General features: G+C 38.7%; 1 protein-coding gene across 3 annotated transcripts in view; it reads left to right on the top strand.

Moving 5' to 3' along the window:
• The window catches only part of Nfx1 (nuclear transcription factor, X-box binding 1), a 77450-nt gene that overhangs the window by 34816 nt on the left and 15455 nt on the right, over window positions 1-27179 (top strand). For 2 of the 3 annotated variants that reach the window (XR_002821258.1, XM_004631919.2), the window contains exons 10-15: window positions 12996-13093; window positions 16523-16553; window positions 18838-18920; window positions 20547-20655; window positions 22903-23022; window positions 25636-25715. Coding sequence is in view for 2 of the 3 variants with exons in the window: in XM_004631919.2 (XP_004631976.1) it covers window positions 12996-13093; window positions 16523-16553; window positions 18838-18920; window positions 20547-20655; window positions 22903-23022; window positions 25636-25715 (521 nt within the window). In the remaining variant the exon portion in view is untranslated. The remainder of the gene's footprint in view (window positions 1-12995; window positions 13094-16522; window positions 16554-18837; window positions 18921-20546; window positions 20656-22902; window positions 23023-25635; window positions 25716-27179) is intronic. The other variant, XM_004631920.3, reaches the window with a different exon arrangement.

The raw sequence follows: 27179 nt of genomic DNA, 5'->3' as shown, positions 1-27179 counted from the left end.
AAGCCCTTAATACAGTGAAGCCCTGGAGCCTGCTGCTGTTTCTCAAGCTGGTTATCCCATGCCAGTGGGCAGTTTGCATCATTTGATATGCTTGTGAAAGCTTTTTTTTTTTTTTTTTTTTTTGCGGAACCGGGGATTGAACTCAGGCCCTTGTGCTTGCCAGGGAAGTGCTTATTCCACTGAGCCATCTCCCCGGCCCCTGTGTGAAAGCTTTTTGTTATTTTCTCATCAGTACTTTAGTATGCCTACCTGCTTACCTTTAGTAATGCTTTTCTTATTGGTGGTTTATGGTTACTTGGATATAAAACCAGGAAAAAGTTTGTTGGAATTGGATAATAGTTTGAGTATATTAATGGGACCTTATAACTTAGTTTTTGGGAATATACATGGGCAGTTTTGCAATGACTTGGCAGCTTCTCTTTTTAGTGCATGTTCAGAGACAACTTAGGCTGAATGAGAAAGGTACTCCTGTAACTAATAATCCATCTTTTTTTTTTTTAATCATCCATCTTTAAGTTTGCTTTCTATTCCATAGAAAGGAGAGATTTCAGATTTTTTCTGCACTACCAGGAATGACTAGAGAATTCTACTTTTTTTTCTCAGTCTAATTTCAAAGGATGACAGAAATGCTTTCTCCCTCTCTTTAACCAGGTTTTGTTTCATTTTGCTTGCAACTTAAAAAAAAAAAAAACTTACTATTTATTTATTTGGTACAGGGTCTCGCTATGCAGCTGGTAGTGATCCTCCTATCTCAGCCTCCTCAGCACTGGGATTACAGGCATCTACTACCATGCCCAGTTTCAGTTGCTAGCACAGCATGCAGTATCAGGGATCAACCTGGATCCTTGCCCTTTTCAGGCAGGCATATAGATCACCAAGCTATCTCCACAGCCCCTTGTTTTGGTTTTGACAGAGTATTGCTATATATTTCAGGTTGGTCTTGAACTCACTATGTAGCTCAGGCTACATAGTGTATCACCAAACTTGTGGTGATACTCTTGCCTTACCTCCCAAGCGCTAGGGTTGTAGCATGCACTACCATGCCCAGCTTTTCTTTTTATATTTAACAAAAGTTCCAACTGCATTAGGAAAACCAGGCTTCTCTTGGTTCTTGCTTGCCATGAAAACTGTATGAAATGGAAAGCAAATAACTTCTAAGAAATTGTGAAGGATGGTAGAAATGTGTCAGTTGTGTGAGAATTTCATACAAATGACCAGACTTCCTACCCCAAGGCTTAGATGTTCTATTGAAAATGAAAGAAAAAAGAAATATAAAGTGGATGCAAAGAGACTTGCTCAAGAGAAGAGGAGTGACTGACAGTAACAGCTTGGGATGTGACCATATCAAAGGATTATGAAGTAACCACTTTACCTCAACAGTGTTTTTTTCAGTTGTGATTTTCTTTCTTTTCTTTCTTCTTTTGAGTTCTGAGGTTAGAATTCAGGGCTTCTCAGAGGTTAGGCAAGTTCTCTACCAGTAAGCTACAGTCTCAGCCCCTAGTCAAACTGATTACTTATTTTCCTTGAGTTTTAAATTTTTTTTCCTTAATTAAAAATATACTTTTTATGGTACTGGAAATTGAATGCAGGAACTTGCACTTGCAAGGCAGGTGCTGTGCTATTGAGCTATATCCTTGGCCATTTTTAAATTATTTTTAGACAGGGTCTGGCTATGAAGTTCATACCTAGTCTTTTTTTTTTTTTTTTTTTTTTTTTTTTTTTTTTCTTTCTTTTCTTTTTTGGCAGAACCAGGGATTAAACTTAGGCTCTTGCACTTGCCAGGCAAGCACTTACTCTGCTGAGCCATCTCCCTGGCCCTGTTTTTATGAAAATGTAATTTTTTTTTCTTTCTTTTCTTTTTTGGCAGAACCGGGGATTAAACTCAGGCCCTTGCACTTGCCAGGCAAGCACTTATTCTGCTGAGCCATCTCCCTGGCCCTGTTTTTATGAAAATGTAATACACTATCATTATGAAAAACTTTAACCTATAGGGAAATACACAGAAAAAAAATGAGTTACTTTCATGCATCTCTTCCTTTGCCACTATAGGTAATTACTGATAAGTAGAGAACTTCCTAGGCAATCTTCTATGTATCACTCTGCCCGTATGTTACACTAAAAGTATCTAACTTAAATTTTCTTCAGTTAATAATATAACTTGTAGGGCTAGCTAAATAGCTCAGCGGATTAAAGCACCTGCAAGCAGGTGCAGGGGATAGGTGTTCAATCCCTGGGCCTGTTGTGCCGGCTCCACCCCCAGGGCGCACTAAGATGGCAGTTGAGACTAGGGGTGGTGGTGTGTACCTGTAATCCCAGCTCTTGGGAGGCTGTAAACAGATCACTGCAAGTCTTCCAGTAGTGAGACCCTGAACACCCTATAGATCCTTCCCTAAAAAAAAAAAAAAAAATCTTGTTATATGCTTTAGTATTTTCATAATTTCTTAGAAATTTAAATTCTTTTGGAAATGTCCAACTTTGTGAATAAATTTTAAAATATTTTTATACATTTTACTCAGGAAATAGGATCTGGGTTCTTCTGTTTGGAACTAGCTATCTTTCTTGTGTAAAAAAAGCTGGCAGAGCAGGACAATGTCCTTAACTCTACTAGAAGTTCTAGTAATTGTCTCAAAAGTGTATAGCTCAGGGGCAGAGCACTTGCCTCACATGCACAAGGCTCTGAGTTCATTCCCTAGCACCACAAAAGAAAAAAACAAAAACAATAGTCAGTTTTGGTTGGGGCTGAGATTATACCTCAGTGTTAGACAACTTGGCCTATCGGATTTTTTTTTTTTTTTTTTGGCGGTACCGGGAATTGAACTCAGGACCATGTGCTTGCCAACCAAGCACTTATTCTACTGAGCTGTCTCCCTGGGCCCTAGATTTTTAATCTGTAAAGTGATTTTTTAAAAAAATTTATTTATTTATTTGTGTGTGTGTGTGTGTGTGCGCGCGCGCACGCGCGCGCGGCCATCTCAACCCACCAGGGGGCGGGGCTTGCTGGCATGTGGTGCTGGGGAATTGAACCGCGGTCCCTGTGCTTTGCTAAACTTGTTCCAAGTAGGTGCCTTAGACCACCGAGCCATCTCTCCAGCCCCTAAAGTGATTTTTTTTGTGTGTTTGTTTTGATATGGAGGTTGAATCTAGGGCCTTTGTACTGAACTTTATCTCCAGCTCTCTTCTTTATCTTTTAGTTTGAGACAAAGTCTCTCTTAAGTTGCTAACCTGCCCACGCTAGGCTCAAATTTCTGATCTCCTGTCTTCCAGAATAATAAAATTACAGATGTGGGTGGGCCAAAGTGCCTGGCTTTATATAAAAGTCTTAAGACTGAGTTGGACTGAAGAGCTTGAAGAAAAGATAAGTCTGTGGCTAGAAGTAACAGTGATTCATTTAAGTGTGTCCAGACCTAGCCTATCTGTAGAAAGCTTGTTTAGGTCTTCTAGTATATCATCCAACAGAAAATTTTTATGCCAGAGATAGACCCTCAGTGTAAGATGTGATAGGTGCAGTTCTATATTCAGGATGGAAGCAGAAGGGAGCTCTGTGGGGATCCATTCCCTAACAAAATAAAGCTGCAGAAAACTATCTTATTTTATTTGTATGTATTTAGCACAGGGTCTCATTACACAGATCAGACTCATAGTGACCCACCAGTTTTCAGCCTCCCAAGTGCTGGGATTATAGGTGCATGCCACCTGACCAGTCTCAGTAACCGTTTCAGTGCGCCCTTGGGGCAGGGCCAGCATGCATTCCAGGGATCAAACCCCAGTCCCTATGTCTGCCTAAGTAGGCACTTTAATCCACTGAGCTACAGAAAACTATTTTAAAAGCATCCATTTAAAGTTTATGAGCTGGATGTGGTGGTACACTCCTGTAACCCCAGCACTGATAAGGCTGAGACAGGAGGATTGCTGTGAATTCAAGGCCAACCTGTACTATGTAGTGAGACTTTTGTCTCAAACCAAAAAAAGATTCTGGAAATCATTTTGTATCAGATAAAGATATATTTATTAAAGAAAATATACTGAGAATTGGATAAGTAATAGCAAGAATCTATGGCATTTGAGCTGCAACCCATTTCTTCCCCCCTCCCTTCAGCTTGATAGAAGCCCTATTCAAAATGAGTATAAGCCAGGCATAGTGTGCGTGTCTCCAGTTCCAGAAGTCTGAGAAGCGGAGGCACGCAAATTACAAGTTTAGGCCTAGACAGACAACTTGTGAAACCCTGTCTCAAAATAAAAAAGGTGTGGAATATAGTTCAATGCGAAGAACCTTAGCTTCATTCCCCATTATAGACACACACACACACACACACACACACACACACACACACACACACACTGAATGTGGCCAAGAAGACATGGCTCTTTCATCCCCAGCCTCCCCAGTGACTATTATATCTCAGTGAGAGGGGCAGACCACTAATATGTTTTACTCCTCCAACTAAAAGTTGAAGAGGCTGAATTACTGATGAGTACAGTGAAGAGGTTAGAGATTCTTCTTCTCTACCAAGCCCTCACCCATACAATGGAACCTCGACCTCATGCGCAGCAGAACATAGAAACCCAGATTGTCCTCACCACTGCTCACTTCTAGTGCAGAACTTCCACCTCCAGGAAGACACCAGAGGTTAATGCCCTACCTAGAACTCAGTGCCCTTTTCTCAGAGGTAGAGGCAGTCCATAACAAGAGTTCTCCAGAGGATTTCCCAAATTAACTGATTGTTTTGAAACTGTGTGGAGGAGTTTAGGTGCAAGGACCCCTTGGTACCTCTTCAAGGGAAAAAGCATGGGGATGAAGAGAAGGGAAGGGGAAATATGTAGAATAAAGACATGCCTTGAGCAGGAACCTAATAAATTCAGTGCATGTAAACATTATATGCAGTAGCATGAGCTAAGAATAATATCAAAAAGAATGAAAATGGAATAGGGATATTAGAAGAGAGAGGGTAGGATGGGAAGGGAAAGGGGATTAAAAAAGAAATAAGCAATGGTGTATACATATAAACACTGCCCAAGGTGAGTGTATACTCCATGAACTGCAAACATGTACCAATAAAAATAATTTTAAAAGAAAGTAACAGCACCTCTTGATGAAGAGCAGTAAGCCAAAGGAAAGGCCAGCAATTTCACTAGATAGCACCAAGGAAAGAGGTAGGTAAGAGGAGCTCTTCAGGAGCTGGGACAAAGACTATCCCTGTCCAAATTTAAATGAATTAAACTGCTGAGTAATTTTTATTCGAGGATATTGCTAGAAACAGTAGAGACTGGGGAGATAGTTCAGTTGAATAAGTGCATGCCTGGCAAGCGCAAGGGCCTGAGTTCAATCACCGGCTCCGTAAAAAAAAAAAAGAAAAGGAAACAAAATTGAGCTAGCAGTCAATAATCATAATTCCAAATGGAGCACACAGTTTAGGAGAGGCATAATACAGTTCAAATTTTTATGCCAGATAGTTCTCAGAGCACTAATGTACAGAATATGTAGAGAGACACACATACATGCACAAAGCAAAAGACCCAATCAAAAAAGTAGATAACTGAAATGGACACTTCTCAGAAGGACAAATAAGCAATGAATACGTGGGGAAAAAAATGTTCAGCATCACTGAGTATTAGAGAAAGGCAAATTAAAACAACAGTAAGATTCCATCTTACCCCAGAGAGAATGCCTATCATCAAGAAAGCAAAAAGTAGCAAATGCTGGCAAGGCTGTGAGAGGAAGAGGAATCCTACATGGTTGGTTAGAATGTAAACTAGTACAACCACTGTGGAAATCAATCGGGAGGATCATTAATTGAGTCATTTGTAGATTCATCATTTACTACAGGTCCTTAGGTTCCTGTACATGGCCTGTCTTGCAGTAAGTGACTCAATCAGTAACTGAATCATTGTGGGAAAACATGCACCCCGAGACCATAAAATTAAGTAAAATAAATGAACACACAAGTTCAAATATCGCCTGGTTTCTTTTATGTTAGAAACCTAAAATAAAAAACAGTAGGAAGTAGGGAGATAGATCTTTCTCAAGCAGGATAGGGATCAAGAGATGAAGGAAGAGAAAGGGATGAAATAAAAGTTAAGATGTACCAGTGGGCACATGTCTGTAATCCCAGCACTTGGGAAATTGAGGCAGAATCAGCCTGGGCTGGGCTACAAAGTGAAACCTTGTCTCAAAAAAAAAAAAAAGTATAAATGTACCAATTTCCCAAGAGGAATATAATCATGTTCTGTGAATATGAGCCATAGTAATACTAAATAAGAACAAAAAACCCTGTTAAAATCACTGTCAGCTTAGGTTCTGTGTGTACACCCAAGGCTGTCGAACAGTGATGCCAACAGCATCAAGGTTTAAAATGGTATTAGTGTAACTATTTCTCTAATGGAGTCCATGGCTTTCTGTGTATATTTCTCTGCTTTTATGTGGATCCATCTGTCTCTACCACTTTTCCAAAGCAGATGGGGAGCTATGTGATAACACTGTCTCAGCCTCACTGTCTCAGCCTGTTACTCCCAGGTACCTCTCGAAGGTGGTTTAGCCAAATTATAAAACAAACAAGCTGACCTCAACAGAAAAAAAGTATGACAAGAGAAAATAATATCTAGAGTTGCTATATTAGCTAAAATGTCTTTCTAGGAGTAAAAAAATGAGATATGCAAAAAAAAGAAAAAAGCAGATAACAAACATGCCTGGTGAAAGTTAATAAACATCAAATTTAATGAGAACTTTAACATATATTCTATATAGATGCTCAAAGAACTGAAGGAAGCTATGTTTGAAAGATAAAGGAAGATAAAAAGATAATGTCTCATTAAATAGCATATATATATATATATATATATATATATATATATGATAGGAATTTTGTGTTTGAAAAAACAAATAGAAACTCTGGAATCGAAAAGTACAGTATTAGAATGAAAAGTTTGTTAAAGAAATTCAACAGTTCATCTGATAGAAGAAATGATTAGTGAGTGTGAAGATAGGCTGATACAAAATGTATAAACTCAAAAACAAAATAAATAGAGCCTCAGAAAAACATGGCACACTTTTTTAGGGGGTCAAAATAGGGCCTTGAACTCACTATGTAGCCCAAGCTGGCATCAAACTCAAAATCCTGCCTTGGCCTCCCAAGGGCTGCGATTACAGACATGTTCCACCACGCTAGGCAAGGGATACCTTTAAGCATATTAGCATACTGCAATGGAAATACAGGAAGGAGAGTCAGAAGAGGAAAATATTTGAGGATAAATGGATAAAAAAAAAATTCACAGGTCGTTCCTGTTACAATTCTGTATATGGTTAGATTTCTAAATTTCTTTGTAAAAATATGTAAATGCTTATTTCTACTTTTTAAAAATTATTTTTCCTTCATAAAAAAAAAAAAAATTCAGGTGTATTGAAAACATGACCAAAGAAGGTATAGTCAGTACAAAGAGATCCACACCCAGACATGCTGAGTGAAAAAAATAAAAATATTGAAAACCAAAAATAAATAGAAAATCTTGAAAGCAGCAAGAGAAAAATGACTCATTACCTACAAGGGAATTCCTATAAAATTTATGGTGGGTTTCTTATCAGAAACAGTGGAACACAAATAACAAGGTAAAAACAGTATGATGATGTGTCAATACCAGAACAATGAGTTTAAAACTTAAATATATGAAAATGAGGTAAAGGAGAAAAGATAGGAAAAAAGGAAGGGGTCAAATCATGCAAGTATGTATACAGAATAGCTGATGATTGTACTACGAAATTCCATACATTTTTTCAAAGTAGCAGTTAATGTTTAAAATTTCACTTTGACTAACTATATTCTAATATCTATAATCTAAGCAGCTACATCAAAGAAAGCAATGTGCAATCAGAAATCATGGTTGAAAAAAAATTTTTTAAAAATCATGATTGAGGGGGTCCTGGCCCTAGCTCACTGGGGGCCTGGCCCTAGCTCAGTTCTTGGGGCCGGGGAGATGGCTCAGAATAAGCACTTCCCTTGCAAGCGCAAGGGCCTGAGTTCAATCCCCAGTTCGGGGAAAAAAAAAATCAGCATGAATTTATATTTTCAGTAAAATTAATATAAATAAATAAAAATAAAAAATCATTATTGAATACCTCTCATTCTAAATTGTACCATTCCTAATGTCTTATCAATTGTTACACTCTCTAAAATAAAAAGTAAAAAGGACAAGAAAAAATTAAGGTTTGTTGAAAGGCGTTAATGTTTAATTATTTGACCAACCTTGCATACCTATATCTGGTAATCTGAGCAACAGATTTGATGATAACAGTATGTAATACAACAACCGTTGTTAATTTTCTATTATTGTTTTGAAATTCTGCATCATGTGTATTGTATGTTGCTTTGTTTTTGTTATTTGTTTTTGCTCTTTAAAATTAAAAGGGCTAGCAGATAGCTCAACTGGTCTAAGCACCTTCCTGGCAAGTGCAGAGACCCAAGTTCAATCCCTGGTACCACATATTGTGCCATCCCCGGAACTGCGGGCCCCAAAATCAGGCGTGGTTGCACATACTTGTAATCCCAGCACTGGGGAGGCTGAAACAGGAGGATCACTACAAGTGTGAACTGCATAGCAAGACCCTGTATCAAATAAATAAATAAATTATTTATTTTTAAAAATTTAAATTAAATATAGAGCATGGTGGTACATATGTATAATCCCAGCACTTGGAACTCTAGGCAGGAGGATCACTGTGAAATTGATCTAGCCTGAACTACATAGCAAGACTCTGTCTCAAAAAAAAAAAAAAAAGAAAAGAAAAATCACTTAAAATATGTATATGACATGTAAAGGATTTATTAAATAGGCTTACCATAGCTGCCTGCTTAATCAGGTGGAAGAATGCAAAGTGGCCATCAGCACACTGAAGAGCTTGAGGATCCAATCGAAAGTCCAAGGCTTAGAACTCATTTCACAGATTGGTTGGAAAGCTGAAGGTTCAGTGTAGAAAGACTGAAGAGTACACTGGAAGCTAGGAGGAAGAGGAGACAAATGCCCAAAGGCAGTGGTGAAGAGGAGCCATTCCCTGGAAGAAGTAAAAGGGAAGACCTCTTTCTATTTAGGCTGCAATCCTATTGTGCCACCCACTTCTAGGGTGGCTTCCTCCTCAATTTTGGGCCTACCCTTCAGTCATCCAGACAAACACAGAACCGTGGCCCTTCGCACTTGACATGTTCAAAGTGATGAAAAAACTGCCACCAAGAATCTTATCCGGGAAAATTGTCAGAACTGATGAGAACCTGCAACCTGCAGTACAGAGTTACAGGATAAATCCTGAGGGTACTTGACTGACCTCATCAGATACAAAAGTTACATTTCTTGTTACATAGGTTTTGCTTTATCTTGGTCTTAACCATCCAGCAGAAAAGTATAAAAACAAGGTATATAAAGTAAAGCCATATTAATATGCTGAGCTGTGAAAGTCTCCAGTCAACAACTTCTGTGGATAACCCACTACTATTGTGGACTGCTGGACTGTGTTGGATTGTTTTGCTGAATTCACCCACCTATAGTATTTAGTATATGTGCTGCCAAAGCAAGCACAACCTATAGTATTTAGATGCCAATGGAATACCCATCTCTGACAGGACTAAACAAAAAAGGGGATACAATGGAGGGACCATTTTCTATCTGTATAAGCAGAATAGTTAGGATGGATATACAGCTACTTTCGCTTAATTCAATGAGAAGAAAGGTTTGTACTAATAGTGTTTGGACAGGATATCCTATCTGCATCTTGTACTATGGATAACCACTAAGAAGATAACAATGTACAAGGTATTAATTATTGAAACTGTCCTATTAATCAGTTTGGAAACTATCTTATTGCTATTTGTTTCTCAATAAAATAAAAAGAAAATTGTCAGAGGTGAAACATAAAAACAGAAAATTCATTGCTAGGAGGCACATTTGCTGTAAATAAAACTAAAAGTTCTGTGGACTGAGAAAAATCTCTTGGAAATTCAAATGCATGTGAAAAAAACAAGGAACACTATAAATGCATATTTCTTTTTCCTCCTAATCCATTTTAAAAGCAACTGTATAAAATAGTATATATGTTCGGCCTATAATATATTTGACAGTGCAAATGAGATAGATGCAATCAAAGTCATATTGGAATAAGACAGTTATACCAAATGGTTACTCAAACCCACAGGAGCAAATGGGGAAAAACAAGTGATAAAAAAGATCAGTATAACAAACTGTGTATCCTTGCTCTCTTTCTTCATTTTCTTTAGTAGACATGTTATATAAAATTATACCAGTGTAGTGTTCGGTTTGTAATATTGGATGGATAAATAGATCAGAAATAGCACAAAAAGAGGAGTTATATAGGAGTATAGCTTCTGCACTGATTTAAGTCTGAAATCCATTCTGATAACATGATCATTGTCTCAAAGCAACCATTGAGGAAGTAGCCAAAAAAATGAAAAATATCATTAAAAGGATAAAAACATGTTACTGTGTAGCAAATTTTGACAATGCAAAAGGAAGCAGTAAGAGATTAGATTGACAGAAAAAGGCAAACTATAGAAAACTAAAAATGGTAGACATAAATCCAACAAATCAGTAATAATACTGAATGTGAATGGTTTAAATAGAAGAAGTATTTTTCAGACTCAAAAATAAAAGGGGGAGGCCAGGAACGTAGCTCGGTAGAATAAGTGTTTGCCTGGCAAGCACTATGGCTTGAGTTCAATCCCTAGTTCCGGAAAAAAAAAGCAAAAACAACTGGTATCACTTACAATGGAGTAGACAAGAACAACAAAGGGCAGCTTACTAGGAGCCTTCTGGCACAAATGGAGGAAGAAAGAAGGAAGCCTGTAGCCAAGATGAAGAAGATGGAGATGGGAGCAGGTGTTTGAACTGAAGGTCAAAGAAAAAGTTCAAGAACTGAAGAATCCTGAAGCCAAGCAGCAGTGATGCCGTGAGCAAATGGAAAAAAAAAAAAGAAACAGCATAAAGAATTAGAGGGAAAACGTGGTGAGTGTGACGAAGAGAAAGCAAATTGGGAAGCTCAGCAATGTATTTTAGAGCAACAGAACTTTTTTTGTTTTTTTTTTTTTGTTTTTTTGGCAGAACCAGGGATTGAACTCACACTCTTGCGCTTGCCAGGGAAGTGCTTATTCCACTGAGCTGTCTCCCCAGCCCCACAGACCATCAGAACTCTTTGAGAATCTTGGAAAAGAACAAGAAGAAAGGAAAGATCGTTTAAACTCTCTGTTGACTACCAGTTACATATTAGTTGCCAATATGCCAGCTTGGACATCAGTGTTTGTTGGGTCCATTTTACCAGTTTGCACCAGTTTTGTTTTATTTTATTTTTTTGCACCAGTTTTAAATCCATAGTGATGGATTTAACAGCATGACAACAATTTGTTGTTGTTGTTATTGGTGGAATTAAGATGCCTTGAATTGTCTAGGGTGTTATGTTCTTAGAAAATAATAGTTCTACATACCTTTCTACATTTTATTTTTATTATTGTTATTAAATAGTTGTCTTCAGTTTAATGAAAGATAACATTTTACTGTTGTACTATCATGTTCCATGGGTTTGGTTTACAGAATATTCCAAAATAAAAGGAGTCTGAAAGGTTTTCATTGAGGATAAATTGCCATAATATGATAGAAGCTATGTTTTTCTATGTTAATTATAATACAGAGGTTTCATTCATTGCAGCCTGTACAATAATGTAAGTTAATGTAACATAATTGACCCTATTATTTGACACGTTCATTGTTTAATAGTATACATAAAGCTGGGGATATATCTCAGTGACTTTTCACACTTGCCTGGCAAAACTATGTTTACAGCGCACCTAGAGCTCTTTTGGAACAACCTTTGTTCATTTGCTTTGGATTCTTTTAAGTATATTTTATTCCCATTTAGTGTGCTTTTTAGCTAGAATCTCACTACTGCTTCATTTTTGTAATAAAATTTAATTTAGATATTTCCCATATATTAGTCCTACTAAAATAGAATATAAAACATCTTCTATATGGTACAAACCAACAAGGAAACTTTCCTTTAACTCCCTTTTTAATACTTTATGGTAAGTAGCAGGGAGGAAATACATTTAGAGATCATTTCTAGGCAAATTTTGAAGGATCAACCTTTTTCTACCTATACACAGTCTCTTTATTTTACTAGAAATAGACATCATGGCCTCCCAAGGAGAAAAAGTTACCATTCTGTATTTAGCTATATCCATATATTGCATTTCTGTATTTTTATTTATATTATTTTAAAAATTCACATAATAAACAATGTTGTGATGTTTTAAAAAAAAAAAAACAAACAAAAACTCAGCTGGATACAGTGGCACACACATGTCATCCCAGCTACTTGGGAGGCTAAGGCAAAAGAATTATAAGTTTGAGGCCAGTCTGGACAATTTAGCAAAATCCTGTCTCAATACAATTAAAAATAAAATCCAACTACATCTTTCATCAGAAGAGACTTTAGAATCAAAGATATAATGAGTCTGAAAGGTAAAGGATGGAAAGAGTATGTTAACAGTAGCCATGAGAAAGATTCTGGGTCATTCCCAAGGTGTGCTTGTCTCAAATCTACCATAGTACAATCTAAGCCATTGCCAGACATTCATAGAGCTGATTCTCCAGATACTTTCAGAGTCAAGAGTACTTCGGTAATGTCATCCCTGACTACAATTTTAAGATCGCCCATCTAATCCACAGCCTAACAAAAGTCAGAAGTTCTATTCTTTGACCAAGGTGAAGCAGCTTGCCCATTAGAGCATATTCCAGTGACTAATGCTATGCTCCATCCTTGTCTGAAAAGGCCTCGCTTGCCAAATGAAGGGAAGATAGGGAAAGAAGCACTGACTACATTCTACCCTGAACTCTGATTCTGGAGTTACAGGGAGTAGAGGTGGAAGACCAGTGTGACTAGTGAATTTGGGAGTATGAAAATGAGTAGCTGCAATTTTCATTCCCAGCTCTTTTCATTTTTATTAAAGATTTCATTCACACCTGTGAAAAGCTCTGCCATGAAGGAGACTGTGGACCATGCTCTCGAACATCAGTTATTTCCTGCAGATGTTCTTTCAGAACAAAGGTAAATCCTAAACAAAGCTAGAATTGCTTCCATCCATGCCTTTTAAAGTGGTAATTATGGGAAGGGAGGAAACAAAATAATCTTAATTTTATTCCTATCATACTGTATGTGATTCATTGAATCCACCCAATATATACTGACCCAAAATCTACTATAAGCTAGGATAAATATGGGGATTTCAGAACTCAAGTCTCAGAAATCAATAGTGGGGTTAAGGCAGGTGTACAAATAGCTCTATTAAGCATAAATATAGAAAAAGCAACAATAACCCCTGTTGCAAGGAGCTTGCCAACTAGCAAGTTAAAAAAAGACGTAGTCCACAAGACTGGTTTCACTTGTAAGACCCACTGCAAGAGATTAGACAACTGCTAAATTAGAATAGTCCACACAACTGCCCGTTTTGATACCAGCTTCTGATACCAGCTGCAGAGTCATTGGTCCTAAAGCCACTCACCATCAGGGCTTAGTAATTTAGTAGAACAACTCACTGAAAGCTGCTATATTCATGGCTACAGCTTTATAATGAGGAAAAGATACAAATTAAAATCAGCCAAGGGAAAAAGCAGTGTAACGCAGAGTCTGGAAAAGTACCAAACATAAAACTTCAGTTTTCTTCTCCTGGAATCAGAGAGCATTACTTTCTCAGTGCCAGTCTGTGACAGTATGCTTAGAATATGCCAACCAGGGAATTTCAGCCCAAGTCTGTTTTGTTTATTGAGTCTCTGGTTTATGACTGATCTGTGTTCGTTTCTCTAGAGGTCTACTGATAGTCTATGGGACTTGAAGCCCTCACTCTAAGATTATCCAATGTGGCCACCCTGATCTGAAATTGTATTAAAGTATCCAGTGACCCAAGACTGTAAACAAATAACCATACTCCAGCAGGCACACTTTCCACTAGGCTTAAGGATTACCTTTCGGAAGCCAAGTACAAACTGTTTGGTCAGTGTCTGCTTTGTGCCCTGGTAGTTCTAATTGAATTTCATGTTATAAAAGACGTCTTACTATTTTGGAGTTGGGCCATGTATCCAGTTCTGAGTGTATAACTAGAAGAGGCAGGAAGCCTTCCTGTGGAAGTCTTTGGGTGGAATATACTAAGTGATGAGTTGTCCTGCTCTTGACCTACATCTGATCATTGCAGTGCATAGCTGAGGGTAGAGACAGAATTCAAAACAATTAGTTCTATTTGTTAAAAACAAAAAACAAAAAAAAAAAAAAAACAGTGAAAGCCTGGCCAACAGCAGACTTGCAAATGATTCTGAAAGTATAGTCTATATATTGAAAGCTAATTTAGTAATCATCAATTCAGTGATTGCCCAGAGCTGCTCTCTGAGACTTCTGAGCAAGGGTTGCGTGCAAGGTTGAAACCTGAAGAGTGGAGATAGCTGCTCTCCAGCAGTCCCGTTCTCTGTTTCCTGCTTCTTACTCACTGGTTTCTCATACCCTCCGATAGTGGACCTCATGGAAGTGTTTCCTTGAAATAGCGATTTCAAGGAAGCTATTGCAGTTTTTGCAAATATAGCTTTTCTTTATGCTGAAAGTACTTAGTATAAATGCAAATTCTGTTAAACCTTTTTTGGCAAGCTGATAATCATTATCGGGTGTGATGGTACATGCCTGTAATCCCAGCTCTTGGGAGGCTGAAGCAGGAGGATTGCTGCAAGTTCAAGGCCTGCCTGGACTACATAGAGACTCATTCTCAAAAAACAAAAAGGTGATAAATAATCATTACCTCACTGTTCATCCAAATTTTACATGAACATAGACTTTTTTCATGAAATGTTTTTTTTTTAAATTCTATTTATTTATTTGTGTGTGTGTGTGTGTGTGTGTGTGTGTGTGTGTGTGTGTGTGGCCAGCTCAGCCCACCAGGGGGCGGGGCTGGCTGGCATGTGGTGCTGGGGGATCGAACCGCGGTCCCTGTGCTTTGTCAAGCTTGTTTCAAGTAGGTGCTTTAGACCACTGAGCCATCTCGCCAGCCCATGAAATGCTTTTTGAAATGTAGTTTTCACTGAAGTGAGTTTTCTGATAACTAAAACTTCTTAAAGTTTCAAAGATTATTCTTAACACTTGGGCAGGGATTTCTTGAGAAATACATGCTTTATCTTACTACCTGTTAGCAAGCAATGATATATTTAAATTTTTATTGGCAATTCATTTTGGGCATTTGGGGAACCATGTTTTGAGATATAACCCAGCATATAATTGCTTTGCAGTTCAGTGTTTGCATTGACAGGAGAGCAAAGTGCTTTATATCTCTAATGAGCACGTACAGAGCCTTTTCATCATCTATCTCAACAAACTCATTTTAAAATTTTAATAAACATTTATTTTCTAGTCAAAAACCTTCAATTTCTTAGACCTTTTCACATTTGTTATTAACTCTCCAAGCTACTTTTTTAACATCAGAGTCATTTTTAGTAATTAAGAGTGAGTTTATTATTTTGCTGATTGCTGGGTACATTGCCACCTGGAAGTGACATCAGAGCCAGATTCAGATGACACTGCTGGAGAGCATCCAGGCCCCCTCTGCTGATTTTCTCCTCCACAGCAGCCTCATTGCAGAAGACCAAAGACCTACACTGTTTCACTTTGCTGTGGTTATACAGTGTCAGGATGCTCTTGTGTACAGATGTTTGCCTGTACCTAAAATAAAATGACACCAGACTCTTACTTTTGTTGTTGCTTTATAGTACTCAGCCTTGAACCCAGGAAGCACTGAGTTATATGTCAGCTACCCTCCCCATTTTCTTTGAGTCAGGGTCTCACTAAATTGCCCAGGCTGGTTTTAAACTTGGAGTCCTCCTACATCAGCATCCTGAGTAGCTGATCTAGGTGTGTGCCACCATAACTGCCTTAACCTATTTAACATTTTGTACATTTGTATGTGTGTAAATGTGTGTGAGTTTGTGGTACTGGGGACTGAACCCAGGCCCTTCACATTGAGTTGTATCCCAAGCCCTTTTTAATTAATTTGTTTGTTTATTGAGACAGGTTCTTGATAAATTGTCTCAGCTTGGGCTTGCACTTGCAGTCACCCTGTCTCAGCCTCCCAGAGCTGGGGTGATAGGCATATACTATAGTGCCTGACATATTTTCAATTTTTTCATCTGCTTTCGTTGGCTCTGTCTGCAACTGGTCAGGTGATGACATCTCTTTGCTTTGCATGGCTTTAGCAGTCCTTTCTGTTCAGACTTAATAATACCCAGTCTCTGAGTTTGGAGAACAGACTGCAAAGACTGTTACAGTTGTACTTCCATGAAAATTCAGCAAATCCGGGGTTCTGTTGTGAGTAAAGCACACTGATATAATCTGGCTAGCTCCAGGCAGATGAACTTGGTGAAAATGTCCTTGTGAAATTTGGCATTGCCCTATAAAGGGTTTCAGTAATTCCTGAAATAGTTACTGTTGCTGTTTCTTTTTCCATAGGAGCTCCCATGTACTGGTCTCAAAAGTGAAGGTAAGATCTGGCAGGGAATGAATAAACTTTTTGGGATGGAGATAATGTTCAAAAGCTTAATAGAGGATTGAGTTATGTATTTCTCAAAATTTAGCAAAGAGACAATTAATTTGTACATTACATTGTATAACTTTTACCTCAAAAGGGAAAAAAATAATGCTCACACCTGTAATCCTAGCACTTGGGAGGCTGAGGCAGAAGGAAACCATCTGGGTTATATAAGAGAGTTCACAGCCAATGCTGCACTACATAGCAAGATCCTGTCTCAAGAAAAAAAGAAGCTCCTGCCTGGCAAGCACAAGGTCCTGAGTTCAATTCCCAGTACAAAACAGAAAAAAAGGAATAAAAACAAAAAGGAAAAAATTATAAACTGAATATTAGTTAATTACTAAAAAATTCAGACTCAGTGTACTCATGTCTATAACTTTAAAATACTTTTTGGGGGGGGGGCGGGGAAAAGGATACAGGGTGTTCAGAGTCTCACTACTAGATTGGACTCATAGTGATCCACCTGGGATTTACAGTCTCTCAAGACCTGGGATTACAGGCATGTGCCACCCAGTCTCAGTTGCCATCTCAGCACACCCCAGGGGTGGAGCTGACACAGCAGGCCTGGGGATCGAACCCCTGGCCTCTGTGCCTGTTTGCAGCCACTTTAATCTGCTGAGCTATTGGCTGGCCCTAAAATACATTTTAAAAACAAATTAATAGGCAAGTAAGAAATTTGCTATATACTAAGGGTTAAGGAGATAGCTTAGCAGTCTTGAGTACCTGCCTGGAAATTTGGTAGATATATAGAAAAAATAAGCGTGTTAATGATAGAATCTTGGTAGGTATTCACTGTAAACATAGGTATTCACTGTAAACATGTTTCATCTTTTTGATATGTTTTAAATTTTCTTGATCCTCTGAAGTCATTGTTTTGTTTGGAGGGGCGACAAGGTCTCACTTTGTAATTCAGGCTCACCTTGAACTCTTTATGTAGTCCAGGCTGGCCTCCAACTGGCAGTGGTCCTCCTGCCTCAGCCTCCTGAGTGCTGGGATGACATGCATATGCCACTACACCTAGTTCCCCTTAAGTCTGTAGGACTACTGGATACCTATAGCTGGGACATAGCAGCAGTTCTTGTGTTTGGGAGAGTTAGGTTTGATTTGACTTGTTTTTTTTACAGTACTGGGATGATCCCAGGACCTTGTGCATGCTAGGCAAGAAGCACTCTGCCACTGAACTACATTGCCAGCCCCCTTGCAGCCTTCTTAACCTTGAGTCCTAACTCTTCCTTAGTCCTTGATCCTGATTTCCAGCTCTCTTCTGCTTCTGTCCCTTTTTTTAAAAAAAATGTATTTTAGTACAGATTCTACAGGGTCTCACTACACAGATCAGACTCGTAGTGATCAGACTCGTAGTGATCGTCATGTTTTCAGCCTCTGAAGCACTGGGATTATAGGGCGTGCCACCACACCCTTTGTCAGGCACTGTCTCAGTGCCAGGGATGAAACCGCAGTCCCTACACCTGCCTAAGCAGGCGCTCTGTTCTTCATAACTATCACATAGTCTTGTTTAAGCCTTCACACTCAGCTACATCCTCAGCCCTTTGTTTCATTTTGAAACAGGATCTTACTAAATTGCCCCAACTGGGCTCCAACTTGAGATTTGTCTGCCTCAGCTCCCCAGAGTGCTGGGATTACAGACATGTGCCACCACAGCTGGTACTTTTTTAAACTTTATGATGAAAAACTATGATTATGTGTGACAGAGTCTTACAGTGAACCCCTACAAACTTAGCCCCTTTCATCAGTTGTCAACATTTTGCCACTTAATCATCTATTCCTTCCTCCCTATTGCTAATTTTTGTCGATGTACTTTGAAAACAAATTTTAAATATAATTTTACCCATACATCCTTAAGGTAAGATTTATATAAAATTAACCTCTTAAAAGGGTGAGGTTCATTGGCATTTAGTACATTCACTATGTTGTTCAGGAGTCACCTCTACCTAGTACCAAAACATTGTCCTTACCCCAAAAAGAAACCCTGTGCTTAATGGTTGCTTTGACATTCCGCCCTCTTCCACGCAACTGCTGGCTTTCTGTCTCTGAATTTATCTGTTCTGAGTATCGCATGTGAATGGAGTCATACATCTTTTTTCTACTTGACTTCCTTCATTTAGCATGTTTTTGCAGTTCACCATATTGTCCTATTATGTCATTCATTTTTATAACAATACTCCAGTGTTCCATATTATCCTTTTCATGTTTTTTGTTTCTTTTTAATTGGCCTTAGCAGATGCTACATTTATGTGTGACAAGCGGTGTAACAAGAAACGGTTATGTGGACGACATAAATGTAATGAGATATGCTGTGTGGTAAGTGGGCTGTCATTAAGCGTCACCAGATTCCATTTCCCCAGAGCCTAAGCCCTGGAAGCCTTTGCCTTCTGGAATGTAGCTCAGATTTAGAAATCAATTAGAAATGTCCCTAAGTAAGTCAGAGAGCTTTCATGGTCCCCACATCTACTCAGCAGAGGTAGGCTAAACTTTTTAATCCTTAGCCAGATCAGGGGGCCAGCCAGTGGTACCCAGTGGCAGCCTAGAGGAGAAGAAAGAGAAGGACAAAGGACGAAGACCACAGGCCCCAGACTAGATGGACACACAGTCCCCTTTAGGAGATTGTGCGTTATCCCAACATAGACCAGCATGGATGTAGCAACTTGAGCTTCAGGTTTCATAATACTTTGAGCCAGATCAGTAGCCAAAATGAATGTGGTAGGATTTTGCTGTTTTCAGTCTTAAAGCTTTGTGCTTGCACTGAGCCATGCCGCAGCCCTTTTTCACATTGTGTTTCGAGAGAATTGATGAGTTTTCCAGGCTGGCTTAGAACTTGCAATCCTGCTATCTCAGCCTCCAGAGTAGCTAAGATGACGACAGTGGGCCACCACACCCAACCAAGTATTACGTTTTTAAAAGAACAGGTTTCATTTATTTAAAACATTTGATTTTGTAGAACTAATTAAAGGAAACACAACCTATCAGTACTGTGTTATCTTTTATTTAAATGTATGTTTAAAGAGATATATAATGCAGAGTCTGGCAAAACAACACGTACATGGATGTATACACATGTTTTCTTCAGGAAAAGAAAAACTTGTAAAAAATATTCTAATACTAAATTTATTGACATCATGAAATTAATAAGTTATGGGCTGTACAATTACAGAAGATGCTCAAAGTAGTGGCCATTAGCTTACAGACATTTATTAGTATGGTGCACTGCTGCCTGGGTAACCTTGGTCATTGAGATGCTGCACTTGCATTTTCAGTTTCTTCTCTAAGGGCTGGGCAATGTAGTGGGTTTTTTATAACATGCAGCATCTCCTCTAGGGTTCCCCATATGGGTAACACCATCTTTTTTTTTGTTCTGAAGTATATATACATTTTCTTGGTAGACTCCATAATTAGGTAGGTAGGTAGGTAGGTAGGTAGGTAAGATAGATAGACAAACAGACAGACAACATGTATGCATGCATATATACATACGTAAATATACACATGTCTACAAACAAGGTAATAAATACAATGCCAATAATAAGGTTACACATATATATGTATGTTGTAGATAAAATACAAAATTGTTCCAAAAATTTTTATGTCAGTAAGATGAAAACTGATAAAATGTGCTTTCTGCCCAGATTGACAAGCCATTGTTCAAAGACCTAAAAATTTCTGATGATCAAAAATTTCAGAGATATACGAAAGCAGGAACTAGTATAGTGAGTCCCATATGATATATATAACATCTGGCTTCATTAGCAGCCAACTCATGATTAGTGTCCCATGTCACCACCTACTCCCCCTTCCCTGGTTATTTTAAAACTATTTTCAGGCATCATTTTATTTATAAATGTGTAGACTTTTGTCTTTATTCTTGGTTTTATTTATGGAAAATATAAAATGGAGACCATTTTGTCAACAAGTGAAGATTTCTCCTTTCAGGATAAGGAGCACAAGTGTCCTTTGATTTGTGGGAGGAAACTCCGTTGTGGCCTTCATAGGTGTGAAGAACCTTGTCATCGAGGGAACTGCCAGACATGCTGGCAAGCCAGTGAGTGTCTTCACTGTATATTTTAGTATAGTGTTTTCTAGAAATTGAGGTATTTATTTCTTTCAAATGTTTATTCTTATTAGTGTTTGCAATATATAATGACGATATCCATCATGGGGAATTGGTCCATGTACATAACACATCTTAAGAAATTCAGATAGATTTGAGAGATTGGTTTGTTTAAGTTGATGTGGATTATTCTACTGAGTCTTAGTGTTTCAGGTATGCTGAGATGTTTCTAAGGTATTCTTAGTACTATGCTATAATCTCTGAATCTACACAGTTTAAAGTGTAAGCAGTGACCTGACATGGCGTCATCTTTACTGCCATTGAACTTTTTAGTCTTGCGACTCATTTACATTCTTAAAAATTATTATTTTGTGTGTGTGTGTGTGTGTGTGTGTGTGTGTGTGTGTGTGTAACTGGGGATTGAACTCAGGCCCTTGTGCTTGCCAGAGAAGCACTTATTCTATTGAGCCATCTCCCCAGCCTCCTTAAAAATTATTGAGAGCCAGGCATGGTGGCACATGTCCGTAATTCCAGCGCTTGGGAGGCTGAGGCATGAGGATTGCCATGGGTTCAAGGCCAGCTTGGGCTGTATAGTGAGTTCAGAGCTAGCCTGAACTATATAGTGAGACTTATCTCAGAAAAAAAGAAACAAACAAAAAAAAACTTAAGGAACCTAAAGAGTTCTTTGTGTATGTTTATCTATTTCTACCATATGAAGTTAAAACTGAGAAAAGTAAAAAAATAATATATATTATTTCCTGTTGAAATAATAGTAACATACCTATTAACATAGTGCTTTATCATTTAGGTACTGGGAATTGAACCCAGGGCCTTTGCACTGAGATATATCTACAGCCCATTGTTTTTCTATTTTTATTTTCAAGTGGAATCTGTAATTTGCCTATGTTGAACTCAAACATGTGATCCTCCTGCTTTAGTTTACCAGAGTGTAAGGATTACAAGCACGTACCCCCATGCCTAGCTAAATGACATCTCAGAAATTAAAATATTAAATACCTGGTTTAATAGAAGATAGCTGGATTTTTATATCTGCTTCTGCATTTAATCTCTTATGGTATAATTGAGGCATATAAAAAAGTCAGCCTCCCACAGATAGCTAGTTCTAAAAGGGAGAACTATTTATTAATTTTTTTTTTATATAGATCCAGGTATGGTGGCATACACCCTTATTCCCAGCACTTGCAACACTGAGGCAAGAGGAATGCTGCAAGTTCGAGGCCAGCCTGCACTCCATAATGAGATCAAGGCCAGCCTGAACTATGCAATAAGACCCTGTCTCAAAAACAAAGCAAAAAAAAAAAAAAAGAAAGAAAATCTTTGTCAAATAACTGTGGTTATTCTTTGCTTTTGTACCAGAATTCAACCTTAGTTCATAATGGGAATGAGTTAGCATTTGCTCTCTGTTATGTTAAAATACATTGTTCTCTCTTGTATTTTTTTTTTTAATTTTTATTTATTTGTGTGTGTGTGTGGCCAGCTCAGCCCACCAGGGGCCAGGGCTGGCTGGCATGTGGTGCTGGGGGATTGAACCGTGGTCCCTGTGCTTCACTAAGCTTGTTCTAAGTAGGTGCTTTAGACCACTGAGCCATCTCACCAGCCCTCTCTTGTATTTTAAATAGCTGTTTTACCTGTGCGTGATTTTAAAGTAGCATACATTGATTGTTGGAAAATAAATCTATAGCTGGGCATGGTGGCACATGCCTGTAATCACAGCATTCTGAGAGCAGTTTAGTAACTCAGTGAGACTCTGTCTCAAAATAAAACATAAAAGGGTCTTTGTAACTCAGTGCAAAAGCTCTGTATTCAATTTCTAGTACCACAAAAAAGAAAAACAAAATGACCCCTTGGTTATGCAGATCTTTGAAATATTGGCAGTTTTGTATTATAACACTAAAAATTTACAGTCCTTCATATAACTTCCAATGTTATCAGAAATACCTTGTCAGTCTCAGAGTAATGTGGACACTGTATCTCTCTGCCTTTTTCACCAGCTCAGTTTTTAATCAAATAAAAGTTTAATAAAATGTGGAGCCTGGGAGTTAGCTCAGACGCAAGGTTCTGAGTTCAATCCCCAGTACCGCACAAAAAAAAGTTTAATAAAGTATGTCTATTTTTTAAAAAGTAGCCCATCCTACCCCTATTCTCTAAAAGTATACACAACTATGCAGTGCATATCCCAAGCTCAAAAGATTTTTATTTCACCACCTCTTCCATCAGGTTTTGATGAATTAACTTGTCACTGTGGCGCCTCTGTGATCTACCCTCCAGTTCCCTGTGGCACTAGGCCCCCTGAGTGTAGTCAGACCTGTGCCAGAGTCCATGAGTGCGACCATCCAGGTGAGTCTCGTGTCACTGCACACCACCCAGCTTGTACACATGGTGTCACTGAGATTGTTGTCCTGTCTCCGCCTCATTCCTCCGAGGTAGAGCTGGGATGGCCCATGCTCCCTATGCTTCCATGTAGGTGGTCTGGGCACCAGTGGCTCTCACAGTGCATTCCAGTGTTTTCCTCTTTGGATGTCAAACATGCCCAAAAGCTTGGAAAAAGCACCAGCTGATCTCCTTCAGAGACTGTTCTTTCTTCAGGGGCTTCTCCTTTGCGTGCATATTTCAAAGTTGAGCAATATTTGGTTGTTGTTACAGAAGCAATATGTGTTTGCTAAATAACAATAAAGAATAAAAATAAGGGCCCCGGGAGAGATGACTCAATAGAATAAGTGCTTCCCTGGCAAGCACAAGGGCCTGAGTTCAATCCCCGGTTCTGCCAAAAAATAAAAAATAAAATAAAAATAGAGATAAAGTCAGGAGATTTTTTTTTTTTTTTCAGAACCAGGGATTGAACTCAGGCCCTTGCACTTGCCAGGGAAGCGAAAAGTCAGGAGATTTTTAACATTAAATCGTATTACATCATCGTGTATATATGTATTAAGAGAGTATCTGGCTGTGTAATTCAGGATGGCCTTGAACTCACCGTGATGCTCCTGTCTTGGGCTGGAGTGCTGGAATTAGAGATGTGCACCACCACACCTGGCTATATGTCATCTTCTAAGAATTACATTTGTCAGGGTCTTCTTCCATGTGCAAGTAGATATATTCACTTCTTTTTTTTCCTAGAATAAAAATGAGATCCCACTGAAAATAACCGTTTTGGGCAGGGCTAGTGGCAGGGAGAAACCGTTGTCTATTCTTGGCAGGCATGTACACTGGCACAGTCACTGCGGAAATCTGTGAAAGTTCCTCAAAAAGAAAAACAACTGGAATGGGCAGTCCCATTTGACCCAGCTATTCCCCCTTTGGGTATCTTCCGAGAAGAATTAAAAACATTATACCACAGGGATATATGTACACCCATGTTCATAGTAGCACAGTTTGTCACGGCTAAATCTGAGAAACAACCCAGATGGCCATCAGCTGAGGAATGGATAAAAAAGATGTGCTCTTTGTATACAGCAGCATATTGCCTAGCCATAAAGAAGGATGAGCTAGAGACTTACATAGGTACATGGATGCAACTTGAGACCATACTCATAAGTGAAATAAACCAGGTGCACAGGTACAAACATCTTCTTGTTTCCCTAGTGTGAGAAACCGAAAGAAAGAATGATCCAAATTGTACGATAGATATTGTGAACTGGGAAACTGTTCAAAAGGAAAGAGAAACTGGGATGGGGGAAATGGAGAACAGGCAAAAGCAAAAAATATTTTATGTATTTTATAAAATATTATTTTTAAATAATATATAAATACATATATACCCAGAAGATAAGATAGTTATACTAATTTCTCTTAGTTCGTTGAAAAGTTTGTGCTAATATTATTTGGACAATTAAGTGCCTATATGTACTCTGAGTAATTTAAAGATAACAATACACAATGTATTAACCATTGTTACCCTCCCCTTGTCGTTTTGAATTTTTTTTCTCTTAAAAAAAAAAAAATGGAAGCTAGGGAGATAGCTCAGGGGCATAAGAGCCTACTTGGCAATCGTAAGGTCCCAAATTCAATCCCCGGCAGTTCGTGTCCTTCCCCAGATCTCTGGGCATGCCAGTCTCAGCCCTGGAACCCTGGGCATGCCATGCTGTCCTGGAACCAGCACTCGGGAGTTTGAGATAGGAAGATCGCTGCAAGTTTGGGACCAGCCTAGGGGCTACAGAAGTGAACACAAGGCCAGCCAGAACTGCATGGCAAGACCCTATCTCAAACATAAATTTAATTTAAAAATAGGCTGAGAAAAAAAATAAATAAATAAAAATAAAAACGGGCTGAGAATGTAGCTCAGTGGAACACTACCTGCCTGCCAAGCATAAGGTCCTGAGTTCAATTCTCTGTACCAAAAATAAACAAAATGAAATAAAAATAAAATCAATATTTTAAAAAACTTGACTAAATTTTTTCTCAATTGTTATCTTTTTAATTTCTCTCTATCAATATTATAGGTTTTTGTTTTGTGAGGTTTTGTTTTTTGGGGAGGTTTTGTTTGTTTTTGCTTTTCAGGCAAGATCTTAATTGTAGCGCAGGCTAGCCTTGAGCACTGTAGCTCAGGCTGGCCTCTAAATCACAATATCTTCCTGCCTCAGCCTCCAAAGTGGTAGGATTACAGGCCTAAGCCACGAAACCCAGTGCCTGTGACCAATTATGAAAAGTATTCCCCAGCTCTGGGGTTTTATGTTATATGCCATCTATAACATACACTTCTTTTTTTTTTTTTTTTTTGCGGAACCGGGGGCTGAACTCAGGCCCTTGTGCTTGCCAGGCAAGTGCTTATTCTACTGAGCCAGATCCCCAGCCCCAAGTTTTTTTTTTTTTTGGCGGAACCGGGGGCTGAACTCAGGCCCTGATGCTTGCCAGGGAAGCACTTATTCTATTGAGCTATCTCTCCGGCCCCAACATGCACTTCTTATGTGACTTCATTTAGAAGTTATTCCTAAAGTCGCCTTTCTCTTTCTGCAGTGTATCATTCTTGTCATAGTGAGGAGAAATGTCCCCCTTGTACTTTTCTGACTCAGAAGTGGTGCATGGGCAAGCATGAGGTAAGTTTTCTCTCTTAGGCATTCATTAGTCCAGCCCAAGATTTCTGATTTAATTATCCCAGAGTTGTTGTCTTACTGATTCTGAAAGTAAACATACTCCAACAAGCACAAGTTTTCTGTTGCCATTTTCTTTTTCTTGAAACAGTCTCATTGTATAGCGTAGGCTGACCTCAATCAAACCAGTGATTCTAAGTGCTTTTCTTTGTTTTTTAAGGTAAAATTTGCATACAATGAAATTTACCTTTTTGAATCTGTAGCATTTGTGTCATCACATTATACCCATTACCAAAAAAAAAAAAAAAAAAACAGAGCCAGGCATGGCAGTGCACAGCTTTATTCCCAGCACCCTGGGAGACTGAGGCAGGAAAATTGCAAGTCCAAGCCCAGCCTGGGCAACCTAGCAAGACCCAGTCTCGGGGCTGGAGAGATGGCTTAGTAGAATAAGTGCTTGCCTGGCAAGTACAAGGGCCTGTGTTCAATCCCCAGTTCTGAAAGAAAAAAAAAAAAAAAAAGAAAGAAAGTTAAAAAAAAGACCTAGTCTCAAAAAACATTAAGTAAAAAAGGGCTAGAAATATGACTGAGCATAAAGGCCCTGGGCTCAAGCCCATATCAGGGGGAGGAAAAACAGTTCACACCTAAGCATTCCTTCAGTGGCTGGTGTCACTCTCCCTTCCCACTCTAGGCCTTGACAACCAGTGACTTATTGCCTGTTCCAGTTCTATACTGCTACCCAGAATGTCACAGAAATGAAATTATGCAGTGGCTAGCATTTTCTGTCCTTTATCAATTTTTACTTTTTTAAAAAATTTATTTATTTGTGTGTGTGTGTGTGTGTGTGTGTGTGTGTGTGTGTGTGTGACCAGCTCAGCTTACCAGGCGGCAGGGCTGGCTGACATGTGGTGCTGGGGGATTGAATTGCGGTCCCTGTGCTTTGCTAAACTTGTTCTAAGTAGGTGCTTTAGACCACTGAGCCATCTCACCAGCCCCCTGTTTTATCAATTTTTAAATCTGGTCACAACAAAATGAGATTTGACCCATTTAACCTTGAAAACACATCTAGGTTACCTGGTATGGAGAGAGGTACCTGACCTAGGAAGAGCTATTTTTGTGAGGATATTCAGGAATAGAAGGCTCTCTACCAACTGCCATCTTCTCTCTAGGCCTGTGCTCACCCACATGCCAGGCTCCAGGCTCCCTATACCTCCTATTGCCAATACCCTGAAAGACTTTCACCCTTACTCTTTTTTAGACAGGGTCTCACTGTGCAGTTCAAGTGGGCCTTGAACTCCCAGACTGACCTTAAACTTGCCATGTGAGCCTCTCATCCTGCACTACCACACCTGGCTTCACCTTCATTCTTAACCTCAAACCTATGTTTGGCATTGTCTTCTCTAGACTTTAAACACTTAGTTTTTCATTTTATTTTTTTTTTATTTTTTATTTTTTTAAATTTTATTTATTTAT

This window comes from Octodon degus, unplaced genomic scaffold (genome assembly GCF_000260255.1).
Source record: "Octodon degus isolate 3935 unplaced genomic scaffold, OctDeg1.0 scaffold00045, whole genome shotgun sequence".
NCBI lineage: Eukaryota > Metazoa > Chordata > Mammalia > Rodentia > Octodontidae > Octodon > Octodon degus.
Note: the sequence above shows the minus strand (reverse complement) of the source record. Positions and strands in the feature narration are given on the sequence as shown.